Source organism: Strongylocentrotus purpuratus, unplaced genomic scaffold (genome assembly GCF_000002235.5).
Source record: "Strongylocentrotus purpuratus isolate Spur 01 unplaced genomic scaffold, Spur_5.0 spur5_scaffold_5, whole genome shotgun sequence".
NCBI lineage: Eukaryota > Metazoa > Echinodermata > Echinoidea > Camarodonta > Strongylocentrotidae > Strongylocentrotus > Strongylocentrotus purpuratus.
The window spans coordinates 28699366-28725315 of NW_022145611.1; the positions used below are offsets into that span (position 1 = coordinate 28699366).

The 25950-nt window shown below is 35.9% G+C and overlaps 2 protein-coding genes and 1 long non-coding RNA gene across 3 annotated transcripts; 2 read left to right on the forward strand and 1 right to left on the reverse strand.

The window, feature by feature from the left end:
• Positions 1 to 6211, forward strand: LOC762564 (aquaporin-8). Its single transcript, XM_030999056.1, has 5 exons — positions 1 to 400; positions 1990 to 2116; positions 3191 to 3453; positions 3955 to 4089; positions 4919 to 6211. Exons 1-5 carry the CDS (start codon positions 147 to 149, stop codon positions 4956 to 4958), a joined length of 819 nt encoding a protein of 272 aa, XP_030854916.1. The 5' UTR covers positions 1 to 146; the 3' UTR covers positions 4959 to 6211.
• Positions 4383 to 25950, reverse strand: LOC582476 (putative tRNA pseudouridine synthase Pus10). Its single transcript, XM_030999160.1, has 18 exons — positions 25816 to 25950; positions 19642 to 19752; positions 18566 to 19066; positions 17802 to 17888; positions 14648 to 14682; positions 14318 to 14420; positions 13778 to 13839; positions 13019 to 13064; positions 12438 to 12535; positions 11839 to 11921; positions 10935 to 11060; positions 10548 to 10604; positions 10171 to 10289; positions 9636 to 9691; positions 7963 to 8080; positions 7370 to 7512; positions 6729 to 6828; positions 4383 to 6322 (listed from the first exon to the last, which is right to left on the reverse strand). The coding sequence occupies exons 1-18, from the start codon at positions 25933 to 25935 to the stop codon at positions 6278 to 6280; spliced, it is 2010 nt and encodes a 669-aa protein (XP_030855020.1). The 5' UTR covers positions 25936 to 25950; the 3' UTR covers positions 4383 to 6277.
• On the forward strand, positions 20858 to 23707 carry LOC115929582. Its single transcript, XR_004066566.1, has 2 exons — positions 20858 to 21477; positions 22716 to 23707. It is a non-coding gene; the product is annotated as an uncharacterized LOC115929582 (long non-coding RNA).

Consider the following 25950-nt stretch of genomic DNA (forward strand, 5'->3'; position numbering starts at 1 on the left):
GCTCTAAATTTCAGCAAATGCAAGGCGCCGTGCGTGAACTTCGAGCCGCCAAAATAAAATAAAAGTTGGCATCCATTTTGTTTCAAGGCATTCATTTGGATTGATTAATTTTGCATACAAGCAATAGTTCTCTTCTACCAGTCAATATGTCTGGAAATGTAAGAAAAGCCCAGAAGGATGACCTGCCGACAGATAGAGGAAGACCTCGAGATTACCAAAAAGAGGCAGAAGAAGAGAATTTGTGGGAAAGCATCATCCAGCCAGCTTTTGCGGAGTTTATTGGAACCCTGTGTTATACCTTTGTGGTATGCCTGGCCGTTACAGCCCAGGATGTATTCCAATTTGCTCTTGCAAGTGGCTTCGGGATCGCAGCTCTTTGCATCAGTTTCGTCAATATCAGGTAATTTATCTAAGTATTACAGGAATTCATTTAAATATAATAAAAGATTGTTGAAATTATTCTTAGACACATCTGCTTCTTACTGCTTTGCATGTTCAAGCGCTCTCATAAAAACCGAATGCCGGAAGGGCGTTATCTTACAAGTATCAAACTGAGTAACGTATGCTGGTTCTCGACAAAAAGAATCCAGGATGTTTACTAAAGCATTAAGTTTGTATTAACATTCAGCTTTATGTACTCGTCTGATCTTCTTAATGAAAGCTCATTGAAAGATATGGTGGCACAATAACAACAGTGGAAAAACATAACCAATCGGATTCTTTATTATTTCAAGACGATTAAGATGAATCAATACGACCAAAATGAAATCTTTGCCTCCATATTTAATGTCGTAAATGGATCGTATTCGGAACTTGAAGACAATATTATTTCATCATTATATATGAAAATAACATTATAAATTATGTTTACGATATGTCTAAATTACAGTTACTAAGTCACTTTAGTACTTGGAATTATTTGCTTTGGCTTAGTCGTTTTGAGCACGATAGTAGATCTTTAAGTAATGAAATAGAATAAATACTTTTAACAATAAAAAAAAATGAAAGTGTTTTTATTGTACAATCATATAAACCTCATTAAAGTATAAGTTGTTGTTGTTGTTTTGTTGAATACAAGATAATTCTCTACTCGCTGACTCAAAATGTAATTTGATATAATTATATTGTGTCTCCTCAAGCTTGTCTCCTTTCTAATGCACATTTCTCATCATTTGTATTATTTTCTGTACCCCCGATCTCTCACTCCTTGTTAGGCATTGTCTACTCTTTGTATTATGACCGTGTTCTTCTATCTTTGTCATGTAAAGTACTGTCTTGTCCCGTTCTCGTCTCTGTTGGCATCCCCTTTCCCCTATTTTGTAGTTCCTTTTGTAGTTACGGGCTTGTTAATTTAATTACTCATTATTCCTAAGAATCATTTGAGGGGTATACACTTGTACAAGCATTGCTTTTTTAATAGTGGAACCCTCTGTTTCCAATATGTTTTCCTACATTTGTTGTAAATGTTTATAATTGATTAAATTGAAATTAGAATTGAAATCAGTCAGTTTCAAGTTTTAAGATTAATAATGATAGATCATTGTAATCTAATTTACGATAAGTCGAGAGGCAGTTAAATGAATAGTATTGTCTGAAGAGAAAACACCTGGCCAGAATCATTCAAACTCTAAAACTCAATAGTCAAGAGTGAAAAGCCACTGATGTTGTTCATGATTTCATCTCTGAAGTTCATTGAATATTATTCTTTCATCAAGCTGTTTTCATTGAATTTAAATATTTTTTGTGTTAGAAAAAAATGTTAGTGCATTATGAATTCATATGTGGCTCTGTCCGATAAGATTCGAGCATCCTAGCTTCAGCGTTATATGAATAATAAAGCTAATGTCTAATCACCGTAATTTTCTGTCTAGAAATATATAACATGGACAAAATGCTCAAAATAATCTGTATCCACTAATAAATGATATTATACATGTATGTTGTATGTGCCATTTTCGCCATAATTCTAAACTTTGTTTGCCCATTCAGTGGTGGTCACTTCAATCCAGCGGTCAGTCTAGCGACCTTCGTGTCTGGTGGACTTCATGTCATCAATCTTTTAACATACGTCCCTCTGCAGATCATCGGTGCCATTCTTGGAGCTGCATTCGTGAAGGTTAGACTTATAGCCCCCCTCCCAATATCTTTCCAGCCCCCCTCCCCAAAAGGAATTAAAACGAGGCAAATGAAGGAAATGAACCACAAGTCCCCCGCCCCCAATAAATATATGTATATATATTCTAGAACCCCAACTGCCTCAATGTCATTATTAAACATTACAGAAAACATGAATAGAACTATGTAATTTTAAGACTTTGGTTTACCTTAGAGAGAAAATGATGATGCGATTAATGCAAAATAACATTTTCATCTGTCCCAATTATTTGGGAGTGTAATAAAAAATAAGAAATTAAAAGTTTTCAGAATAATGGTGTTCATATATCATTCTCAGTCTTGTTTTATCATTCTTTAGCAAGACGGGTATAAGCAAGTGATTAAACATCAATCTAATTTGAGTTGAATATCTCAGCGTATACATAAGAAGACACACAAGTAGTTAATGATTCATATATAAATACCTTTTTTACTTGATTCAAATGCAAGAAATTAACAGACATCAGAAATTGAAATCAATAAAGAGAAGTTAAGCTGCTTTGTAGAAACACTGTCCACATATCTCTCATGCTATAACAATGGACACATTAAAAAGGAAGAAAATAAAATGATTTGCTAATTACTGATATACCAAAACAAAACAAAAATGAACATCCCAAGACAGCTCCTAGGGGTCTTGAAAATCCATTTCGAAAGCATGACTTTTTTTATAAATAATCATGCCAATTCAAAAAGCTTATTTTTATAATTTTGTAAGATGTAATGTACAAGGTGCATCGATCCCCCACCCTGACATCGAAAATAAATAAATAAACAATACAGAGTGGGAAAGAGAGAGATATAGACAGAGAGAGAGAGAGCAGAGGAAGAGTCAAAGATAATACAACCCCTCCCTCTCCCAGACTCTTCTCTCCCTCGATGGCCTTGTTCTATTTCATTCCATCCAAGTAATATGACCAATGCCCCCCTTCCCATGATGCATGGCACCAGAGCCCTCTCTATGGGCGGGCCATTGCCTTGCCACCAACTCTACGTAATTCTAATTTTTCCCATTAACCATTCATGTATATTACAGGGCGTCATCTATGAACCATCCTACACCGAGATCAAGGGCGGGGCAAATGTGTTTCGCGGCAACCATCTCGTCAATGGCTTCAACGATTGGATGAAGGTCAACAACTGGGACACGTCCCCCATCCTCGGCATGATCACGGAGACCATCCTCTCTACCATGGTCATCATGGCTTACCTGCAGGCCAATGTCGATGACCGCAGAGCAGGCAAGAAGAAGGACCCAATGGTGTACGGTCTCGCCATCGCATCCGTTACTCTTGCCTCGTAAGAATGCTTTTCCCCATGCTTTGGCCATTTACTCCCTATTCTCTTTTTCAATTGTGTTTTCTGCCATTTTATTCATGTTCTACAATCATTCTCTCACTCTCTTTAATATATCTCCCCCCTCCCATCTTGTTATATTTGACCTTGTTGATACATTATTAAAATTATGATTCCAAAAAAACATGGTCATATTGTAATCATATACATGTATACAGTTTGGGCAACACTCCTCTTTTTTGTTTTGTTGATAAGATTCCCTGAAAAGTTTTATTTATGCACACAATCATGATGATGAGGATATTTTCTTTCTTGCTGCTGACAACCTGTATTCTCTGCTCTGGTGTATAATGAAGGAAAAAATAAATTACTATCCTTGTTCTTTTGAGCCTCCACAACTGATACATTATACACTCATTTCACTATTCATACACCCGTTTTCCATTTTATTTTATACATGCATGCAATTACTAATAATGCCACTTTATCTTATGTTGTATTCAGATTCTACACAGCAGGTGCTGGCTTCAACCCAGCCGTGAGTTTTGGCAGTGCCATTGTTTCCCAGGTTTGGGATGCTCATTACATCTACTGGGTGGGGCCTATGGCTGGAGCTGGTATCGCCTCACTCCTATTCAGGTCAGTTAATAGTTCCTTTTTAGGGGGTAGTTTTTCTGACAGGGGGGGGGGGGGGCATGATATATATATATGCAAATTCTGACAAGCAAAAACATATAAAGCTAGAACTATAACTAGGTATAAAAAATAGTCTCTAACAATAATTGGATGGCTAAAGTAAGTAAACAGCATAAAGGGTAATATTCATTTGACATACATTTCCACTGATTCAATATGTAAATTACTACGATTTAACACCTTCTCACTCTCAGCAAATGATGGTGACGATTACAAATAAAAAGGAACAAAAAGTATTACCTAAGGCAAGCTATCCCAATAAAGGTGATTTATTTGCATAGTCATCATCTCACAAACAGTCAAGATCGACAAGCAATGACTCCATTCGCAATTTCATTACATCAAAGTACATGCATGTACATGGGTGTATCTATTCTTAGGTCTCCCAGGTAATGGAAAAATAGTCTTAACATCCAACCAACCCAACCAACCTTTTTCAATCACCCACATCCCTTGTTTTTTGCGATCTGACAAATCTGCAGTGCTTAAGCCTATGTAATCATCATTTCACAAAACCAGCAACATAATATGATAGAGGCTTATAGTTGCATTAAATTCACAGATTTTACACTCTAAAGTTGATTGGATATAAAAAAAGAACATAAATTTAATAATTTGTCAGACTGCTGTGATGTAAATGGTCTCTCTAGAGCTTATGGAGGAATAAAACACAACCTTGGTCTCCGTGTTGAAAAATATCTAATGTTCTTCTTTAAAAATTGTCAGAAAGATTATTCTTAGTCATATTTTCTCCTCTTCTATGTTCTTGCAGGATCTTGATGGGTGACGAGGAACATCGTTTGCTGTGCTAGGCAACCACAAGATGCCTACATGCATTTTATCAAGAAAGATATGTAAATGAAAAATGAAAAAGAAAAAATCTATTTGAAGAAAAAAATCTAAATCTGTTCCAACACATGTGTATGAAATAACTTCTTACTTAGATGTAACACATTAACAATGATACAAAATGTATGATCAAAATTAGTACTTTAATGAAATAAAAAAAATCACAACTGACAATTAAACCTCAAATTAATATTTAATGTTGATAAATGTAATTTTGGCAATTTTTCTGTAAACTGATTTCAGAGGATTTGAAGACCTTGTGAAACAACTTGGTCCAGAATTTATAGTATCAGTTAAATATGATCTTGATTTAAAGTTTAGACTATACACATTTTCAGCATGATCACAGTTTAGTTAACCATATGAGTTTTACCTATATTTTTTAATGCATTTGACCATTAATATCTTAGAAATGAGTTCCAAGCAAGTTTATTTTCTGAATGCAGCTTCTGGATTGAGTGGAATACAAGTTATAGCAAGTAAAAGGCCATTATAAAGTAGGCAAAAATTCAATATATCAAATAGCAATCAGTTTGAAGATAAACATAAAAAACTTGTATATTTCTGTGCTCTTTTGTTTATATTTTGACATAATATAAAATTCAAATAATAAAATCAAATAATGTAAGCAATAGTTATTTTAATATTTTAATCATTCCATGATTTTAATAAACAACTTGTTTCCGTACTATGCTTTCACTTTCAGCTTACCAGTAGTCATGTTTTTGTTTTTTTTAGCTTGCCTTGCCTTTGTAGCATATTCTGAATATCACATGTAAATTGATGATTTTTTGGTCATAAATTCAGTGCTATATGAGACATCCTTCATCACAAACCAAGTACAATCATGATTGTCAAATTAATAATGATTAGGCATCATTGGAGAAAATATCAAAGCGCTACCAATTTATTAGTTGTAGGATGAAAACAACTGTTTAAAAAAAATCAATGACAACTTAATCTGCACTACTAATATTCAAATTCTAAAAAATATTTCAAAAAATATCTCAAAATATTTGCCTTTCCTTTGCTAGTTAACAGAATAATTATTTCGTATAATTTCCATTTAACATTCAGCAATGTAAAGTGTAATATTACATAAGGTCAACTACCTTTCACCCTGTAATTGTTGTGCCTTTTGATCTGTTCCTGTAAAATGTTTGTAGCTCTGACACCTGTAACATTTTTATACAATAAAGCTTGTACATAGTAGCTACTACTGTTCTCAATTTGGCTGCCCTTTGTTGCTGTTGTTTGGTTTGTTACCTCTTTGGAATCGTATCTAGTCATCTACTGGTAATTCTGGTGGCCACTCTACATGCACAGCCTGCAAAGTGGGGTTTAAACAAAAATAAAGAACAAGTTTTGAGCATTAGTGGAGCATTATTCAGTCATCAACATTGAACAGAATACATATTGAATATTTTTACCAGCCACTGAAGGAGAAATACATTACATTTGCTGTGTCGGTTTCATCTGCAGACAAATGTTCCAAATACAGTGCTGAGGTCCGAGTCAAATGAAAGAGATATGGGAGACTAAAAAACATAGGAAAGCTCTGCAGATGATGACAGAAGTTTTTATTTGTGCTTGGATATACTTGAAAACTTCATTTTTGATACTTAAGTGTCAAATTTGTATTTCAACGTACAATGTGATGTGTTTGTTAAATCATATCGCACTGCAAAGTAGAGAGTCTCTTTGTAGAGACTATACAATGTTAGTATACTTACTGTGACATCCAGCATGGTAATATCAGCATCTGTCTTGAGTATTGTTCCTACGTTAGGCTGGGTTCTGCCAAGGTCCCCATGTACAAACTCCTTAATATATCTGACATCTCCATGAAGGAAAATACACCCAATGCTGCCTTGTTAAAATGATTGGTTGCAATAGTGTTAGAGTTAATAAAGTATACACAAACATGAAAATTTGTTTAAAATGTACAGTGTTACACATCTTTCGTAAAAAAACTTTTATTTCATATCTGTTGGGCCTGAATTTCCTACATACATGATGGGTAATTCCTTTGACATAAAAAGTCAAAATTTCCATAAAATGGGTAGCATCCTTTCTCTGTCAGGAAATGTATATACCTTACAACATGGCAATACTTTTTAAATGTTCTCTTTTAACATGCTACAAAATTTGAAGTAAGAGGGTATATCTATGCTTGAGGACTTAAAAAAACAACCCGTTTTTTGCAGTCTATGAAAAAGTTCAGAAATTTCTCTTGAATGTAAAGCAGGCCTACATTTGCAGAAATATCTTGGAAAATTAGAGTTTCACTCTATATAAAGTTTACAGCACTATAACAAAGCATAATATAAATTTGTTTAAATCCATCTCCAACATCGTTGATTTGAAAGGATACGTTCCTGCTTGTGTGCATAAAAAGAGTTTAAAGTTAAGGTCATCTACTCTTTCTGTTGACATGGAGTATACAGAACGCTCCCTCGTAGCAAGTGGACGTCTGTGAAGAACTCGGATTGGAGTTTTCTGCTTCAGAACTACTTCCTGAAAACATAAAACAACATATTTTGTGGTAATGTTTCTGGGGGACAGTTCTTTCATTAATCCATCCTAATTTTCACTAATTCCGGTTGATCTTTGAAAAATTATATTCAATTCATTTAAAAGTGCATGTGAGTGTCACTCCTCTACAACATGAGTAAATACTTACAAAATCACAATACATTTGATTTGCGTATGATTTGCGTATATTCAATTCATTTAAAAGTGCATGTGAGTGTCACTCCTCTACAACATGAGTAAATACTTACAAAATCACAATACATTTGATTTGCGTATGCACTTTCATCCTGAATTCTTTGATTTTTCAAACACAGCATACCCAAATCATACCCTTCATACATTTGTCTTATATAAGGTCCTTCAGAATGGGCCATGAATTTGCCTGCAAACCTTCTGTTTAAACATTTGAAATAGAAAGAGGATTAAAATTACTTGATCAGTATTGAGTAATTGCAGATCTTCTTGGCTGACTGGTGATGCTACTCTCACCAAGGCCATGTAAGACTTGCTCTTCTCAGTCTCTCCTTCCTTTAGTTTCATAGTCGCATCTCTGTTGAAACATCAAGCACGATAGTTTATCATTAAAAAAATACACTCACTGCACTTAGAGGTTCACAAGACCAGGGACTCTTGCACACCAGTCAACTGCACTCTCACATCTGATATAAAATTCAAGGTATTTTTTCAATTGCAGCATCACGTTTAATAAAATTGCCTTTAAGGATATTGTGAGCTGTTATGAGAGTCCTTAAATCGTTTTTTCGCTGTTGACAAAGGATACTAACTGACAATGCTTGGCTTTCTAAATTTCCCTGGTTCATTGACATATCTCCAATCTTGAAGCTTTGAAGAAGAAAAACAAGGGAAACGCTCTCGGCGGTCTCGCCTGCATAACGCAATTCAATATGATAAACCAGAACGTCAATGACGTAGCGCTCATCCGCATCTCACAACAACAAATATCGTAAATTTTATGTGGTACACTTTTGAACTGGTCAAAAAATAGAAATTTGATGCCCTGGAAGGGACATAATTTCATTTCATTTACATAAAGTACCATAAATAATCAATGGAGCAAAATCTCACAATTCTGTGTAGAAGTTTATTGTTCCAAATTTAGCTCTACCAGATAAGGCAAAATCGGTCAACAAATGAGGGAAAAGAAGCAATTTTTGTTATTTTTGGAATAAATTTGCATAAATTACCATAATTAATTAATGGAGAACAATTTCAAAATTCTGTGTAGAAGTTTAGTGTACCAAAGTTAGCTCTACGATATAAAGCAAACCAAATCAAAATCGGTCGAGAAATGAAGGAGAAGAAACCTTTTTTGTGATTTCGAATAAATTTGCATAAATTAGCATAGATAATGAATTTCACGATTCTGTGTATAAATTTTAAATTCCCTCCTAGCCCTATCATATGAAACAATCAGAATCAAAATCGGTTGAAAAATAACGAAGAAGAAGCATTTTGAAAATCTTAATGTTGATGCCACAACAAAGTCTAAGTTTGTTGACCTTAAATGGCCTTTGACCTTAACTTAGTGACCTGAAATTCTACTCACATGATTGGGGAGACTTGATAACCCTATAGTCCAAGTTTCATTGACTAAGAACTTATACTTTCAAAATTATATCGAAAATTCAAAAACTTAACCTTAGGTTAAGTTTTCGATGATGATGCTACAACATCGTCCAAGTCTGTTGACCTGAAATGACCTTTGACCTTGACTTTGTGATTAAAAATTCTACTCACATGATTGGGGATACTTGATTACCCTATAGTCAAAGTTTAATTGACTAAGAACTTATACTTTAAAAATTATACCAAAAATTCAAAAACTTAACCTTAGGTTAAGTTTTTGATGTTGACGCCGTCGCCGTCGCCGCCGCCGTCACCGGAAAAGCGGCGCCTATGTCTCGCTTTTTGCTACGCAGGCGAGACAAAAAGTAAAGAATGAACTCAAAGAAATCAAAAATTAAATGGAATAAATTGGAATGAATAGTTGAAGGATTGAAGATCACTAGGTATTGATTCACGAAAGGATGTTTAAAGAAGGATATGAAATATTATGTAAGAGTTCGCTTGCATACATGACTTACCTGCCAACAATCTGAAGATCTCTCACACCAACATCTGTGGTTCTTCTATTAATCTCCTGTGGCAACACAAATGAAAAGAATGCCATCAAAATTGTGTACACCGGTACATCAATTATATTTCGTACAAATAGCAAGAATGTTTATTTATGTTTAACTGTTGTTATCAAAGGTCATCGATCTGTACTGCGTATTGATTTGTGTCACTCAATAAAGCAGTGCTACATGACCAATAGCACCTCATCCTTTGAAGGCGCCATGTGCACATACCTACAAATCCGAGGAGGACAGTAGTATATGAAATTTCCCCATCTTTCAACACTGTCTGAAAACTATTTTTCTTCAAAACTTGTCTGGTTATTTGACTTTGTGTCCATGCATCTCACAAAAGGGCAGGGAAATATCTGTCTCATCCAACAGACTGATGTCTCTCTACATGACTATATATATATATATATATATATATATACATATATATATTTCCATGAAGCATGTGTTAAGTCTATGGAAATTGAAATAACACAAACTTTCAACCCACCTCTTGAAGTTCCTTACATGCTTCTGTGCAGACAACATTCTTACGTGGATTGAGAACCTCTACCACAAATGGTCTCCCTAAAGTAAATTGAAAGGCAAACCATAGGGTGTAATATAAATGTCATGCATACAATATGGATGTCTCAATACTTCTTGGCCTTTAAGATTTAAGATATTTTTGAACAATAATTTGAATGAGTAGCAAAAGGAACTGGCAATAATTCACAGCATTATCTACAAAATTCACAACACTATCTACCAGATTGGATACATTAGCGACAAATTTGTCATAACAGAATGAAAACAATATTTATTTCATAAGTTCTAGAAGATTACACGAACATACATCTGTAATTCAAGATCAAATTTCAAACTCACCTTTCCCTAATGTTCTTACATCAACATCCTCTCTACCAGATGAAGCAAATCGATAATCTGGAAGAAAAAGAAACCATAATCAATACTTCTTTTTACATGAATTATGTTCCCAACAATGTCAAAATTGTGTCAGTCACAGGTTCATTTAATTTAGGTTTTATTTCCACATTAACTACATATGAAAAGAATTAACAAAGCAACGCATATACAAGCTAGCAAAACATGTATATACATTCGATAGATAGGTGGTATTGCAACAGTAAAAACAATTTTTTGCAAGTCATTAAATGCAAACGATGCTAACAATAATCTACAGTAATGAGGAGGAAACCTTGGAAACCTGTACAGTGTAATAATTTTAGAATAAAATTGGAGGATTACACTAACCTACTGCTCTCAAGGTTTCCTGAATTGGTTGACATATATGCTCCTCTACAGAGGATTCTGTTTTCCTTTCACCTTCTAGGATCCATGGTGTTTGTGACAGGTGACGAGAGTGCTTGGTGTAACGCCCTGTATGAGGGTAACAGGTATGGTTCATTTCAGTGTTAGTGTGGTGCTAGTACAATGGTGTTGGCACCCCACTACAGTCAATTAGACAAAATCTTCAAAAACGAGTCAAGAAATCTATCGATGACTGGATACGGTATATGAACATCAGTGACTTGCCTATCAACTGCAACTCAGGATTCACTTTTTTACAAATTCTACGAAAACCATGACTATGATTCATTTATGTTTGATAGAATGTAATTCCTTTTATCTGCTGTCCAATAAACTCTTCCATTCAAAGTCATCATCTCTAAGTAAAGATAACATGAGGTTGCAGTGTGGTTCCGCAGATAAAAGTTTTTGAAACAGAACAACCAAGTCGGTGAAGTAGTGCCTTACGTTACATCATACATCCTCAAATACCTACTCCCTTGGTAAGAAATGAACACTATAAATCTCCTGGAGCTTATCTCATACTTACAACTTAAGTTACAAGTACAGTTTTGCTCTCCTTATCAGGTGGGGTACGACAGATAAAGCGTCCACCTTTTTTCCCCCGAGTTTGTAGTTCCTTTTGTAGTTACAAACTTGTTAAAATAATTACTCATTATTCATAAATATCATTTGGGATTCGTACAAGCATTGCTTCTAGTGGACTCCTCTTTTTCCAATCTGTATTTCTACATCTGTTGTAAATGTTTAAAATTGATTTGTAATGTTTTGTTGGAAACATAAATAAATTGAATTGAATTGAATTGAACAACCCATCCATTCATCATTGATGTGATGATTGACTTACCTGCAAGGAAAACAGGTTCATGTAGACATTCAATGGAATATGAAGACCCACTCTGAGGCATGGTGGGTGGGTGTGGAAGCAATCTAGTTACATATAACAAAATAACAAATAAACAATTACCAGTTGTAATGACCACATCATCAAACTTATAGAATGAACTAACACAAAATTGTGAGTGGAGCCAACAAATTTAAGAGACATTTATACATTTGTAGGCATTGAGAAATACTAAGTGTCACAGTTGTAACAGTTCTGATGCTATTCTCAATCCTGGAATGATAACTGGGAAGAGATGTACACAATTACTTAATATCACTGAGTTTTTATGTCATTTTCACATAAAACAACAAATCTTCACTGATTTTATCATCTGCTTTGTAGCAATCACTCTGCACTTGACATATCACATGACAAACAGGAATTGATACTATTACAAGAAGGAGTATTAAAGCATTTTTAAGGTTTTGCAGCAGGACTCAGAACCAATATTTCATGAGTCTTTATCAAAACCTGATACAATGGATATGGAGGTCTTCGATTCATAATATACGTTTTCATATGTACATATATATAGCAAAAAACACAATAATATCCCTTACCTCTTAAGATGCCTGCTGGTAAGACCTCTAAGAGCACTTTCAATGACTTGTCTGGTTGGTCCTTCTTCTTTCTTCTTCTTGTGAGCATACCTTCCAAACTAAGAGAAACATAATGAAATACAAACCATGTAGAGTTCAAGTTTAGATATCAAAGTTACCTTTATATTCCTTGAAATGCTAGAGCGCCGCAGTGGCTGCCTTGCTAAAGCCAGAGTAATAATCAGGGCAGCGCCAGGAGCGTCACAAAGTGACGGACATGTGCGCTATATAAGAAGCCACCATTATTATTATTATTATTATTGTCCCCATATTTTGACCCTTTGACAAAGGGCCCTGGAATATCTCTGACTAAATTTTCCAAAAAAATATGTATCAAACAAAAGTACAGTATGTAATGACTTATAGTTTGTGACTAAACTGATAAAATAAATGATTTATATTGTACAATAATAGATGTAATGGGTAAAAATATGTGATATACAATGAGCAGTGAATTCTCTGATACTTATTCCTTGATGCTTTTTTTTTTTTTAAAGAGATATTTAAGAAAGAAAATGAAACCAACCATCATGTCAACTTACCTTCCGTCTTTTGTTTGCTGGTTCTTTATCAGTTACCTCATCATACCTAATAAATAAAATAATAGTATAAAATGCATCAACTATTTCAAAGAAAAATGATTATTATATGAATATATCATATGAAAATACATTACCATTACTATAAAACAAGAGTTTTTATTATTCTAAAAAGGACACTTGGAAGACAAAGACAGCATTAGTTTCTCTATTTTCCTATCCTGTATGGATTAAAATTTACCCAAATCTAGTCGACACAATGAAAGGGTCTGCAGCAACTTGTTAAACCTCACGATTAGAGAGCATGATTCTGAAATCTCTTATCATTCCCATCTTGTAAATATGTATATTTTATTTCTCTTGGACATCTCAAATAACAAAGGCTTTATCATCTCTCTAACTCTAAGTTCAGCTTGATTAAAATGACTTTTCCCACTGGACAAAATTGATAGTCCTGACAAATGAAATTAGTATCTGCTTATTATACAGTTCAGTCTAAAACATACTCCTTCATTCATAAGAGAGGCCTTTAGAACATATAGCAAAGTAAAACCTGTATACTCGGCAATTATGTATCGGTCATTAGTCATCATGATGGTCACATGTCAGAAACACATGAATAATTTCATCTACAAAACAAAAGAACTTTTCTAGTGCAAATGACATTGATAAGATTAAAACAATTTCTCTCTTCAACATTTCACTCATATATTAGAAAGTAAAATGTTATTCTGTCATGCTATGTATATGTCTTGCACTTACAATGTGTCTACCTCTCCTTGCGTCTCCCCATGCTGAAAACTCAAGCCAACTTCAAAAGGGCTCTGAAGGAAAGACATATAAACATAAGCAACATACATTCATAAAAACACTGTAGTGAAAATCCTGAATTTTAAAGTACATGTACTTTAAAAGGTAAACCATCTATATCTGACTGTACTGAAAGATCAATAGGTAAAAATACCCTTTTTTCAACAACAACAAAAATTAAATAGCAGAGGTAAATATATCTTCACCTAATTCAATATCACTATGCGATGTCATCTTTATCAAGCCTACTTTTTTCTACAAAAATCCTTTTTCCATCTTTTTAATATTGTCACCATATTCATAACTGGGGTTCACCGTTTGGAGCTCTTTCAAAGAGCGAGGGGTTGGGGGTGATGGCTCATTCACCCTAAAATCTACACTAACTGACAAAAATAAATAAAAATTCTACATTTCTAAGGGTTAACCTGTTAATTTAGAGTGTCATTGTCAAGTCTTCCTTTCTGTATTAAAGGTTTGATAATAATCACTGACCTTTGGTGAGAATCTGACCTGGAAGCGAGTGCTGAAGAGCCGACCACAAACCCACTTGAAGACATCCTTGATTGGGGTGATGTCAGTGGACTTCAGAGATAATCTGACAAACACCAATAAACATGTATCAACTCTCACATATACTTAAAGTAAAAGCAGGTTTATAAACTTGAGAAGTGATTGAGCACAGTTTGATTCATGCAGGTTATGATTGCAATCAGACATCGGCATAGTAATACACAACAAATCAATGTAATTTACTCTAATGCACTTTCAAGGGACAAAAGGGTGATGGTATGAAACATTTCTAGTAAACAAATTTGGACTTACTTGCAGATTTCATTGAGATGGGTAAGCAAACAATGCTGCAAAAATGAGAAAGAAATGCACATAATAAGAATGAATAGAGGCATTAATGAATTTTTTGAGCAGACACACATATTATGCAAACTAGTCAGGGTTCGTACACTTTTTGCCAAATAAAATTCCATGACTTTGTCGTTTCAACTTTTCTGTTGCACATGGAGGACCTGATGACTGTCGAAGACACGTAGCGACAAAAAGGCATCAAGATTGTGCCAAATTGACGTCTAAGTCTGCTAGGATGGACACCTTTTTTCAGTCCACATCATCAGGGGATCACGGAATAATACAGGGCGAGACATTATTCACACATTTTCTGGTGGAACACAACATCACTCTGTCTGCAGCTGACCATGCAAGTAAATTGTTCAAGTGAATGTTTCCTGACTCAAATATTGCAAAAGGGTACAGCTGCACGAGAACCAAGTCAACAGGAATAACGGGCCAGATGTCGAAAGACATGCAAGTAAAACTAACTGCTCAAATGGATAAGCCTTTCAGTATGAGTACAGATGGTAGCACAGACAAGCCAAAGATGTATCCAGTCGTTATTCGAAATTGGAATGAAGATGATATGATGATCAATGTATCAATGTTATCGGTACCAACATGCAATACCGATGCAACAGCTTGAGGCATATATGAAGTATTGGATCACGAAATGGAAAAAAGGGGCAAACCATGGAGAAACTGTATTCCATTCAGCAGCGACAATGCAAGCGTCATGACAGGTTGCAACAAGGGAGTCATTGCGTCCATCAGGAAACAGCATCCACAGATTTACCTATATGGGTGTCCTTGTCATCTTTTGCTCTTATGTGCAAAGAAAACAGGGAGTGCACTGGAAGCAGAGGAAATTCTAGTGGAAATTTTAATATTTAAATTTGTATTATGAATTATATTTGTTTTGTTTATGTATATTGTGCAAATGTTTTTTAATGGCCTTGCTGAAAAACAGCCGTATGGCTGATAGCAGGTTTTTTAACCATGGTTAAATAAAACAAACAAACAAACAAACAAAGCATGATTTAAATATTCGGTTTGATCATTAAAATATTACAAGTGACTGAATTCTGATAACTATCTGTATGTTTTAACCCCAGCCATCCACCATCAGATCTACCAAGCCTCAAAAGAGTGGCACAGCTTCAACACTCACCAAGCCTGAAACATCCAAGTCACACACACCAACTGGGCATGCTAATCAGGTCAAGCTCAAGTAACTGACATAGCAATAGCATATCATTACAGTGATATTTGTTTTTAAATGTATCTCTGTCAGGAGTAATAAAAGGGTGTAAAAGAGAAAAGAGGATCACTATTTTTGTAACATATAATTTTTTTTTCAATGTAACAATGTAAGCAACCTGCAGGCATCTTTCAGGCTCCTGACAGGCACTGCAACAAAACCTGTAATCAAGGTTCAGAAGTCTACCAAACCTGTGGCATCCACCAAGGTTGATAAGTCTGCTTAGCCAGCATTGACTCCTGGAACAATCTCTGCAGGGAGCAATTACCGCCCTGACCGTGTCAGAAGAGTTAGTGATGCTCTGAGCTCATCCTACTTCAAAGTAAACTGCAAGTAGAATACAGTGAAGTGGAGAACCAGAAGGAGGACATTGACTTGATGGTAGGAGATGATATCAAGAGGTTGCTGGAGGAGTGTACTGTTCAGGAGAAGATGAAATTCTATGGCAATGTGAGGAAGTTCTGTGTCAAAGCATGTGATTATGCCAAGAGTAATCTTCCTCTCTCTGACAAAGTTCTCCTACATAGTGAGGTCCTGGATGTCAACAGGAGAGAAGAAGCTTCCTTTGCCTCCATCAAGTTCTTTGTCGAAAGATCATGTGCCTACTCCAAAGGGATCCTCCTTGCTCTGTAGATGTTCTGGAAGAGGAGTTTTGCATGTACCAGATCGATCTCGACTTTCCTGATGAGATCATTGAGTGTGATAGGACCGACAAGCAATGGTATCTTATCGGCCAGTTGAAGGAGAGCAATGGCGTGCTCAAGTACAGGAACTTGGCCCAAGTATTAAAGAGTTTTTTTGTGATACCTCACAGCAATGCTGATTGTGAGAGAGTGATCTCCCTAGTCCGTAAGAACTCCAGACTTTAGACCGAATCTTGGGGACAAGACACTAGAAAGCATCCTCATAGTTAAGGCTAACTACAGAGGGCATTGATACAATCAGGACATGTCCAATGACGACTTAAAGCGAATGAAGGGAGCAACCTACTTAAAGAATAAAGAGCAATGCAAACTGTGAGAGTTTTATTTTCCATTATTTCCCTGTGAATGCAAAGTCCAGATAGAATTGGTATGAGGAGAACCATGTAATTTTGTAGAAATAATCCTGATGTCAGCTTGTCATACAGCTAAAACTGGGATGTCTGTGCAGTGTGTCAGCAAAGTGACAGTGCATGAAATGATGCAAAACAGTGCAAGGTGGCTGGTATTTACACTAAACAGTGGGCATGCCTGTAAAAACCAGGATAGGGAGTCTACAGAAGCATGGATCCAAATGGAGGATGCAACAGTCTGATGATGGGTAGCACAACTTCCATTAAGATGGTATCTGATGGAGATGTTACCACTGCAGCTGAAATATTTTCATGTTGAGTCAAATGAAGAGTTGATGAAAGGACCAACTTACAGAACTCTCAGATCTTATGACTGCAAGCAGATTTTTTTGATGCACATCTTTATTTCGAGCAACGTCGATCTGGTGCTGCTCAGTGGCTGCAGGGCTCACGATCAATTGGGCAAAAAGAATTTCCGTTTCGGTTTAATAAAATTTGGAGTGGACTTATTAGGCTATTATTATTATTATTATTATTATTATTATTATTTTAAACTTAAAATGGTATGCTTGAAATGTAATAAGAGTGATTGGGTGTTTGTGCGCATTTTTGCACAAAAAATATGCTATGTTGTCATGTGTTACTGAAAGACCCCAATTTGTTACTGGAAAATGTGGTAAATGTTCCTGACAACCATCATATAGGGTTGGCATCTCTGCTTTAACAATGCACATTGGTAGCATGCTTTATTGGTTGGAACCTTCAATATCACTTCAATGATCAAACAAAAATAGAGCAAAGATCACAAAGTACTCTACCTGTCTAATATCCAACTGAAGAGGGAGTGCAAGAGTCAGCATGTAATTCTTGAAATCGTAGTTCAAGGCTTCCACATCAGAACAAATCTAAACGTATATATGAAAAAAGTAAACAAACAAAAAAGAAATATTAATATAAATAGGTCAAGTTTAAGTAAAGATTTGTTTTCAATAATTTAATTGAATGGAAAATATATTTATTTTATTGGCCTGTAATTGAATTAAAATTTCATGCATAAAAAGCATTATTAAAGGTAAAGACCAGTATTGGCAACGCCCCAATTTCAAAAAATGAAATGGAAGCTCTCATTACCAATCATGTGAAAGAATATGTTTTGACTAATACATGATGATAACAAATTTGCCGGGAAACCGCCTACTAATTCATATATTTGGTAAACTTATTTCTCTCATGGTCTGGTGAGAGAGATAGGGTAGTCCCATATACATCTTTCTGTGTATAGTGCTTGTAACTTTACGAAGAATGGGCCAAATTTCTTATCATTTTGATGATTCCAGAACCTTGCAGATGCTAGATGCTAGATGATCAACCTTTTCTGATCGATTCCACAACGTTTCTTTCACAATGCAATCGCATGACCATTACTGGTCTTTACCTTTAAAACAAGGAAATATATATCGCACTGTTATTAATAAAGCATAGCAAACATCTTTGCCATGGCGACATGTATCAAATCAGACATTAATTTACAAAAAAATGAATTGTGTTCAAAATTAATTTCATTCTCACATAAGCCAATTACCTTTTCCACAGTCTCTTCATTGCACAATGTTTGGAGTATACCAAGACAAGCTGGACAGGTCTGTTCCCCATTGCTCCCTTCTTTTGGTAACTCAGGCTGTTCAGCTGGGCAGATGTCTTCCCCTTTGCACGATTCCTTTGGTAACTCGGGCTGATCAGCTGAGCAGATTTCTTCCCCTTTAATCCTTTCTTTTGGCGACTCAGACTGATCAGCGGGGCAGATTTCTTCCCCTTTAATCCCTTCTTTTGGTAACTCGGGCTGATCAGCTGAGCAGATTTCTTCCCCTTTAATCCCTTCTTTTGGCGACTCAGGCTGATCAGCTGGGCAGATTTCTTCCCCTTTAATCCCTTCTTTTGGCGACTCAGACTGATCTGCGGGGCAGATTTCTTCCCCTTTGCTTCCTTCCTTTGGTATCTCGGGCTGTTCAGCTTGATCAGTAATTGGGCTATCTTCCTGTGGACCTCCTTCTCTCACTTCTAGTTTCCATAAAGATGGGCAGGACTGCAATAAATCAAAGAAGTTGTAAATTGTTGCAATTTGAATACGCTACAGTACTTTGATTTTTCAATTTCTAGAATACATTACTGACAAGGCCTGTCTTTTGTTTGCAAATCCAAGTAGAGTGAAATATTACATCATCATACAGGTATTCTTTGTACGTGATTATCAATCTGATTGAGTTACGCATATTGCTTGTTTGGAGTCAGAAGGATGTTAACTCATACTTTAATACAAAGTTAACACCCTTTTGGCTCTGAACATAAAAAATCTTCAACTTGACAAACTAGAGTGCGTTCTTCAGTGCAGTAACTACAATCGATTACCTTTAAAAAACATCAATTTATTGCACCCTAGTTTAATGATTCTACACAATTCCTAAAGCACAGTTTCAAAGCACTTGCTAGCTCTCAAAAGATTAGTTGTGTCACTTTCAGTCAAGAGTGCTGAAACAATGACACTGTGAAATTGAAGATTCCTGTGTTCTCTAAGAAATGCTATCACAATTATGAAAATCTACTTATCAAAGGGACATAAATATATATATTATGCCTTAATATTAACTATAAAAGTATTACCTCTAAAGGGTTAGCATAGACATGAATATGCTTCCTTCCCAAGAATCTCAGGACACACCTCTGACAACAGTGGAGGCTGCGCAGCATCAGTACAGTTTTTGATTCATCATCCTGCAATTATTTGACGAGAGCAATATTAGTCATTGAAATTTGTAGGGGTTCGACAAAGCTGCATGACCAAAGAATGGTTTTCCTACAATATTTTGAGTCAAGTCTAACCCTATAACCTTGCCCTTGCCTTTAAACCAGCAAAAACACAAACTACATTCAATTTCAGTTTTCAACTTCACAGAATTTTACTCATAAAACTAGCTAGACATCTCAATTTCCAGGTTCCTTAGGGGAGGGGATGTGCTTGAAAGCTAGAGGTGCTGTAATATTCCTGAAAGTTTTATTAACTTCAGATATCCTGGGGGCCGTTTCTCGAAACCGTCATAACTACAAGATCAACGACATCTCGCCACTGTCGCGCAACTTGTCAGCAAAGTGTTTCACGAAGCCGTCTTTGCCAAGATGAGCGACAATGAGTTGTCACTGCTCCGGACCCATCATATCTTTTTAATTGCTGTAAAGCGCCATCACAAGTCAGTTTGTTGGTATTCCATGGGCCGCGAAATGTACGATTAGTTTCACTATCATTTTGAGAAAAATATAGCCGAGTTCGGTACGTAATTCTCTGGGATGTGAAATGCAAATGTACAGAAGTGATAATACAAATTATACAGAAATTTTAAAAAGCTCAATATAAACATTAAATCACAAATCATGAAACTATAAGATATAAATAAAAGAGATAAGAATGTTACACACCGTTGTCCATAGTCAATCCAGTCTTTCTTAGGATACCATCATACCTTTGGGGCCTATGTGCATTATTATTCCCTCTCTAATTACTTCTTTCAAATTATATTTTCAATATCAAATCAATTATATAACGAGTATTATCAGACTCTAGAATAAAAACTGGCTGAGAAAAGGTATTTTGCCTAAAATTCCTCGTTACAATAAACAAAAAAAGTACGTATTGATAAACTATCACATTACGGTATCCTTCAACTATCTTTTGAGTGAATGGTCGAGAAAAAAACCTCACCGGTTTTTCTTCAATTTAAGAATCTATACAGAAATATGCAAATCGTTTAATGATCTACATTTGATAATTATATTATTTGTTATTTATTTTAGGAGAATTAATATGTAAATGTTTCTTTTTAGACCGCCGGGTGAGCCCCCAAATTCGTCAGTTTCGTGACCTCGGCTCGGCATCTACTTTTTTAATAGTGGATATTATTAAAGAATATATTTTGATATTATAGTCACAACTCGTCAATCGAAAAAAATGCATATAAGCTCAAAAAATGGAAAAAAGGTGCCTAAAATCTTTTTTTTTTCTTCACGGAGGTTGTCCAATCACTGTGCATGTATCAAGTAAATGTTACAGCGCCTCAAGCTTTTTAGCCAATCACAGGCAGTGTTGTGCACGTACCACTGGCGCGCGCTATTTCGAGCTTCAGGTGTAGTAATCTGTCGTCAACAACTGAATGTTTCAGAGGAAAACACAGGTTTTTGCTGTATGCATACAATTTTGACTCAAAGTAAGGTGATATCTTTCAGTGGGAAGAGTTACAGAAAATTCAAGGAGTGAGCAGATCTTTGGAAGGACGTCAGTTTTGGGTTTGAACTAGAAAACAAAATTGCTGCGATTGCGGTCAACTTCGACTTCGACTCGTTCGAGCTGCAGACAGAGCAGTACTCGCCCGGCGCCTCGGGCGGCCGGCGGAGGAGTGTACCAGGCCAGGGAGGTGTTCGAGCTGCAACAAGTTCAACAAAAAAGAGGTAGATATTTCTAGGCCTAGATCTATGTCATTCCATTCCGAAGAAATGATTGTATTAACTTTTTCAGCATGTTCAGAATAACTCTGATCCTATTCTTCTTCTTCTTCTTCTTCTTCGAGATAATCTGCCTCCGGCCTCCCTCAAATAATACTGAAGACTGAAGTGAAGATTCTTGCACTTATTACACCGGGGTTTCCCCCTACTCTTACTCTTAGTCTTATACGAATAGTGCAATGGGTTCTTAACGTGCCTCCATTTAACGTCCTATCGGAGGGACAGAGTGTTTTCCACTTGACATAACCTGTGTCTAACAAGGGAAGGGGCACGTTAACAGTAACGCACAACGCAGGCCTCGGTCATCCGCCTGGGTGGGAGTCGAACCCGGGATCTTTGTCTAGATGTCATATGTCTATTTCCCGGCCCTAAACGTTACAACTAGAATCAAGAAAAAAGAGAGTCTAGATTAGAATATCTACCGGGTAATTTCTACTTTCTAAAAAAATGCTATGCTCTCGAAATTGAGGCCTAGCTGACTTGATCAAAGTGGTTGATCAAGTCAAATTGGATACTGGTCAGGCTTGATTCTATACTACATTAGTACAGATCAGGTCTTCATAATTAATGTGGGTATTTATTGTCCACATATCGATTACGGTATCGTCTGAGAACAGCGTACTGGTGGGTTTTTTTTCGGGGGGGGGGGGGGGAGGGGCCACTGTCCCCTTAAATTTCCACAATCAAAGTGGTTTTTTTTTTTTTTTTTTTTTTTTGCATGTTTGAAAAATTCTGCATGGTGAGGCCCACAGTCCCCGTCAATATTTGACACATTTAAATTAATATGCCACTTGTGTTGGAGAATGAGTCTTGCCCTTGCCCTGGTGATCTTTTTCATTCATGATGAAAAATGTATTACAGTACCCTATGCCCTCCATGCTCTACACACAAAAAAAACACTTCATAAAAATATGAGACACCTCCTTACGTTTTCTAATAAGCAGTTCTGAATAATTTCCACTGTTAGTGTCACTGATGTCCAGTCCGTTCAGTTGGAGACAGTAACCAGTCAGCACAGATATTTTTTTTAATTTGTATTTTGATGATAGTTATATGCTAGATTCGACTCGTACTGTAGGTTTTGTAGTGATGAATACTTCAGTATGTCTGTCTCGTAGAACTATAGACCTATTCTTTTTTATATGATATTAAATGATCCTTGCTTTTATTTATTTTCAATAAAGGTATGTCCAACCAGGATACCATGCGGGCTGCTACAGGCACTTCTGCAACATTACAACAAACAAGTGAGCACAGATGACATCAAGGCAAATAAGGAACAATATTTAACTCATTGTATGTCACATTACTTGTAAATGTAAAGCTTTTTTAGGAAATTCAATGTAAAGACCTTTCTTGTGATGCTCTATTTTGCCAATTTCCGTCAGATTCGATAAAACAGATAACTTTTATTAAATGGTATTTGGATAAATGTATGAAATTACCTGCTGGAAATTTTAAAGAACATGATTTAGATATATTAGACTGAAGAAGAATAGCAGAGGCTGGGACCCTGTCATCCATGAATTTTTAAATTTTATTTACAATGTATATTTTATGTGTGTTTTTGCTAATACATACCGGTACATACATGTAGTAATGCTTTTTGAGCAATTGCTTGAAGGAATGTTTGTTATTGAAAATATTACTTGTAAATGTAAAGCCTTTTTTGGAAATTCAATGTAAAGACCTTTATTGCGATGCTCTATTTTGCCAATATCCGCCAGATTCGATAAAGCAGATAACTTTTACTAAATGGCATTTGGACAAATGTATGAAATTACCTGCTGGAAATGTTAAAGAACATGATTTAGATATGTATATTAGGCCTGATGTATATTAGACTGAAGAAGAATAGCAGAGGCTGCGACCCTGCCATCCATGAATATATAATTTTTATTATCTATAATGTATATTTTATGTGTATTTTTGCTAAAACATACATACATGTGATCGCTTGAAAGAATGTTTGTTATTGAAAATATTTCAATGTGAATTGACAATGTGCTGTATAACTGATGATGAATCATTTCTCTACATCAACCCAAAGAGCAGTATCCATGTAGTCAAGCAGGCTTACAATTTTATTGACCATGTATTTTGAGAATATGAGATAGTAATATGTCATATATTTGATGTGAAACCAGATTATAATTGGTCAAACATGCCTTACAAACTTTGTTTTAAATTGTGATTTATTTTATTTAAAGATATGCCATTCCCTGAAATATATATTGAAGGGTATGACATAGAAAGAGATAGAGAGGTGGGAAAGAGGGGGGGGGGGGGGGAGGGAATGGGAAAGAGAGAGCAGTTAAGGAAACAAAAGAAAGGGAGGGAATGGGATGAAGAGTGAGAGAGAGGGGGGGGGTGAGGAAAGAGGAAGAAAGAGATGAAGAGAGAGAGGGGAATGAGGAAAAATGGGAGGGGGATGAGAGGGGATAAGGAGAGAAAGAGAGGGGGATTAGGAAAGAGAGAGAAAGGGAAGGAAAGGGAAAGGTGAATATTTTGAGTGCACTGCAGCTTTGCTCGATATCAATACAAGTCATTTTCCCATAGCATAATACACTGCTGTCTCAGACTGGACCCAAGAGGGCGTTTGTCATATTTATTAAAAATTAATCTGGACATTATTAATTTGTGTGCAATTTTTTCTACTGACGAGTTGCACCATCATCTTCAGTATATTTTTCTACACATTAGAGGTTATTTTCAAGTAGATGCCGAGGATAGGTCACGAAACACAAAAACTAAGGCACTTTTGAGGGTTCACCCGGCGGTCTATTTTGAACAATTTTAGCCCCAAAACTTGTTTTGGGTTATTCGTGATAAATCAAATGGATCGTGACAAAGATTATGTTCTTGAGCTGCTAGTATTACAATACAATATATCGATGTCATGTCTGTCATGGCTTTGTGAAACGGTTTATCCACTTCATGACATCTCCGTAGGTTGGCGACAAAGATATGACTGTCATGGAGTCATCAATCGCATATCCATAGAATCTACTTCTAACGTTCTATTACAAAATATCAATACTATTGCATCATCATAGCTGCGCCAGGAAAAAGAATGACGAGAGAAAGATTAACAAGGCCAGTTAAATGCATAGCATAAAAGAATCAAATAAGCCAAGAGGAATGATTGAAATAAGAAAGAACAAAAAATTCATGCCACTCACATGATTCAGAATGCCATGAGATCATGGATGATGGAGGTCAACAACAAATAGACAGAAAAATAAGAGCCTATTAATTGTTTTATTATTCAGTACCAGTATTAAAAAGACAATTAAAACAAGTCAACGCACAGCCAATTTTCTTTGTTGGCTTTTGTGTATGGCATTTTTGGCTTTAAAACCAGAGCAGATCGGCCTCTCATTTCAGTGTTTGAAAAATCCTTTCATTTTATTACAGGCACAGTTGAAGTGCTTGTGAACTAAGTTAGACCTAGTACAATGTTGTTTTTAAACTATAGATGACAGAAAATGTTTCCTCTGAGTCCAAACAGAAATTTGGACAGGCTAGTTTTTGAGTGGTGATTTTTTATCCCCCATGTTAGTGAGCTGCATGATACAGGTGAGTGAGCTGAAGACACGGGAGAGCTTTGGTCGGCAAAGTGCTTTGTGAGGGGCATAATTTATCGAGACTAAAAAAAACCAAAAACAAAGCATCTTCCCTTCAAATTAGGAACGTAGTTTTTTACTTCATATAGTAGGCCTAGATTCTATTCTTTATTTGCATTATGTGCATTATTTGCATTATGAAGTGCTTGTGAACTAAGTTAGACTTAGTAATAAGGTTGTTTTTTAAAACTAAAGATGACAGATTTTTTTTTTTTCCAAATTTTTTTTTTCCTAGATCTAGATCTAGATTTTTTTATTTTTTTTTGTCTTCAAAATAGGGGTGCGAATACACAGGTGTGCCTTATACACAGATATTTACGGTACTGTAGAGTTGCCTCATGCTTCTACATATATGAGTGTCAAAACCTGGCTCATCGCGTGCCCGACTAACAGACGTGAGCCGAGGCTGAGCGAGGGCGGCGGGGCGGCTGGGGCGCGTGACGGCGCAGCATGCAAGCTCATAAGAGGATCCGCGGTGGGAATTCCACTAGCGGGGAAAGCAAGGCATGGGACTGAAATAAATGCCAGTGCCAGTGGCAGTGTCAACCTCTGAAACAAATCAAACAATTCATCAAAATATCACATTTTAATTGGCACAAATTATCATACGTAGCCTAAGAGCAAACTGTTCGAATTTAACTGAGAGACTACAGCTCACCATCGTCGTAAAGCTCGTATTTAGCACAAGCAACCGCCACACAGGATCGGAAAACGTGCAAGCCACTGCACTGCACTGAATCCAATTATACGGTATCTTCAACCGGACAAAATGCTGCATGCATCGACAAAAAGT

Bases quoted from the DNA above. Each gene is read 5' to 3' on its own strand.
- LOC762564 (XM_030999056.1), top strand. From the start codon at position 147: ATGTCTGGAAATGTAAGAAAAGCCCAGAAGGATGACCTGCCGACAGAT. The intron at 3,454-3,954 runs GTAAGAATGCTT...TGTTGTATTCAG, and splicing joins GCATCCGTTACTCTTGCCTC to ATTCTACACAGCAGGTGCTG. The intron at 4,090-4,918 runs GTCAGTTAATAG...ATGTTCTTGCAG, and splicing joins ATCGCCTCACTCCTATTCAG to GATCTTGATGGGTGACGAGG.
- LOC582476 (XM_030999160.1), bottom strand. From the start codon at position 25,935: ATGCAGCATTTTGTCCGGTTGAAGATACCGTATAATTGGATTCAGTGC. The intron at 7,513-7,962 runs GTAATTTTAATC...TTATGTTTTCAG, and splicing joins AATTACTCAATACTGATCAA to GAAGTAGTTCTGAAGCAGAA. The intron at 6,323-6,728 runs GTAAGTATACTA...CCCACTTTGCAG, and splicing joins TTACCATGCTGGATGTCACA to GCTGTGCATGTAGAGTGGCC.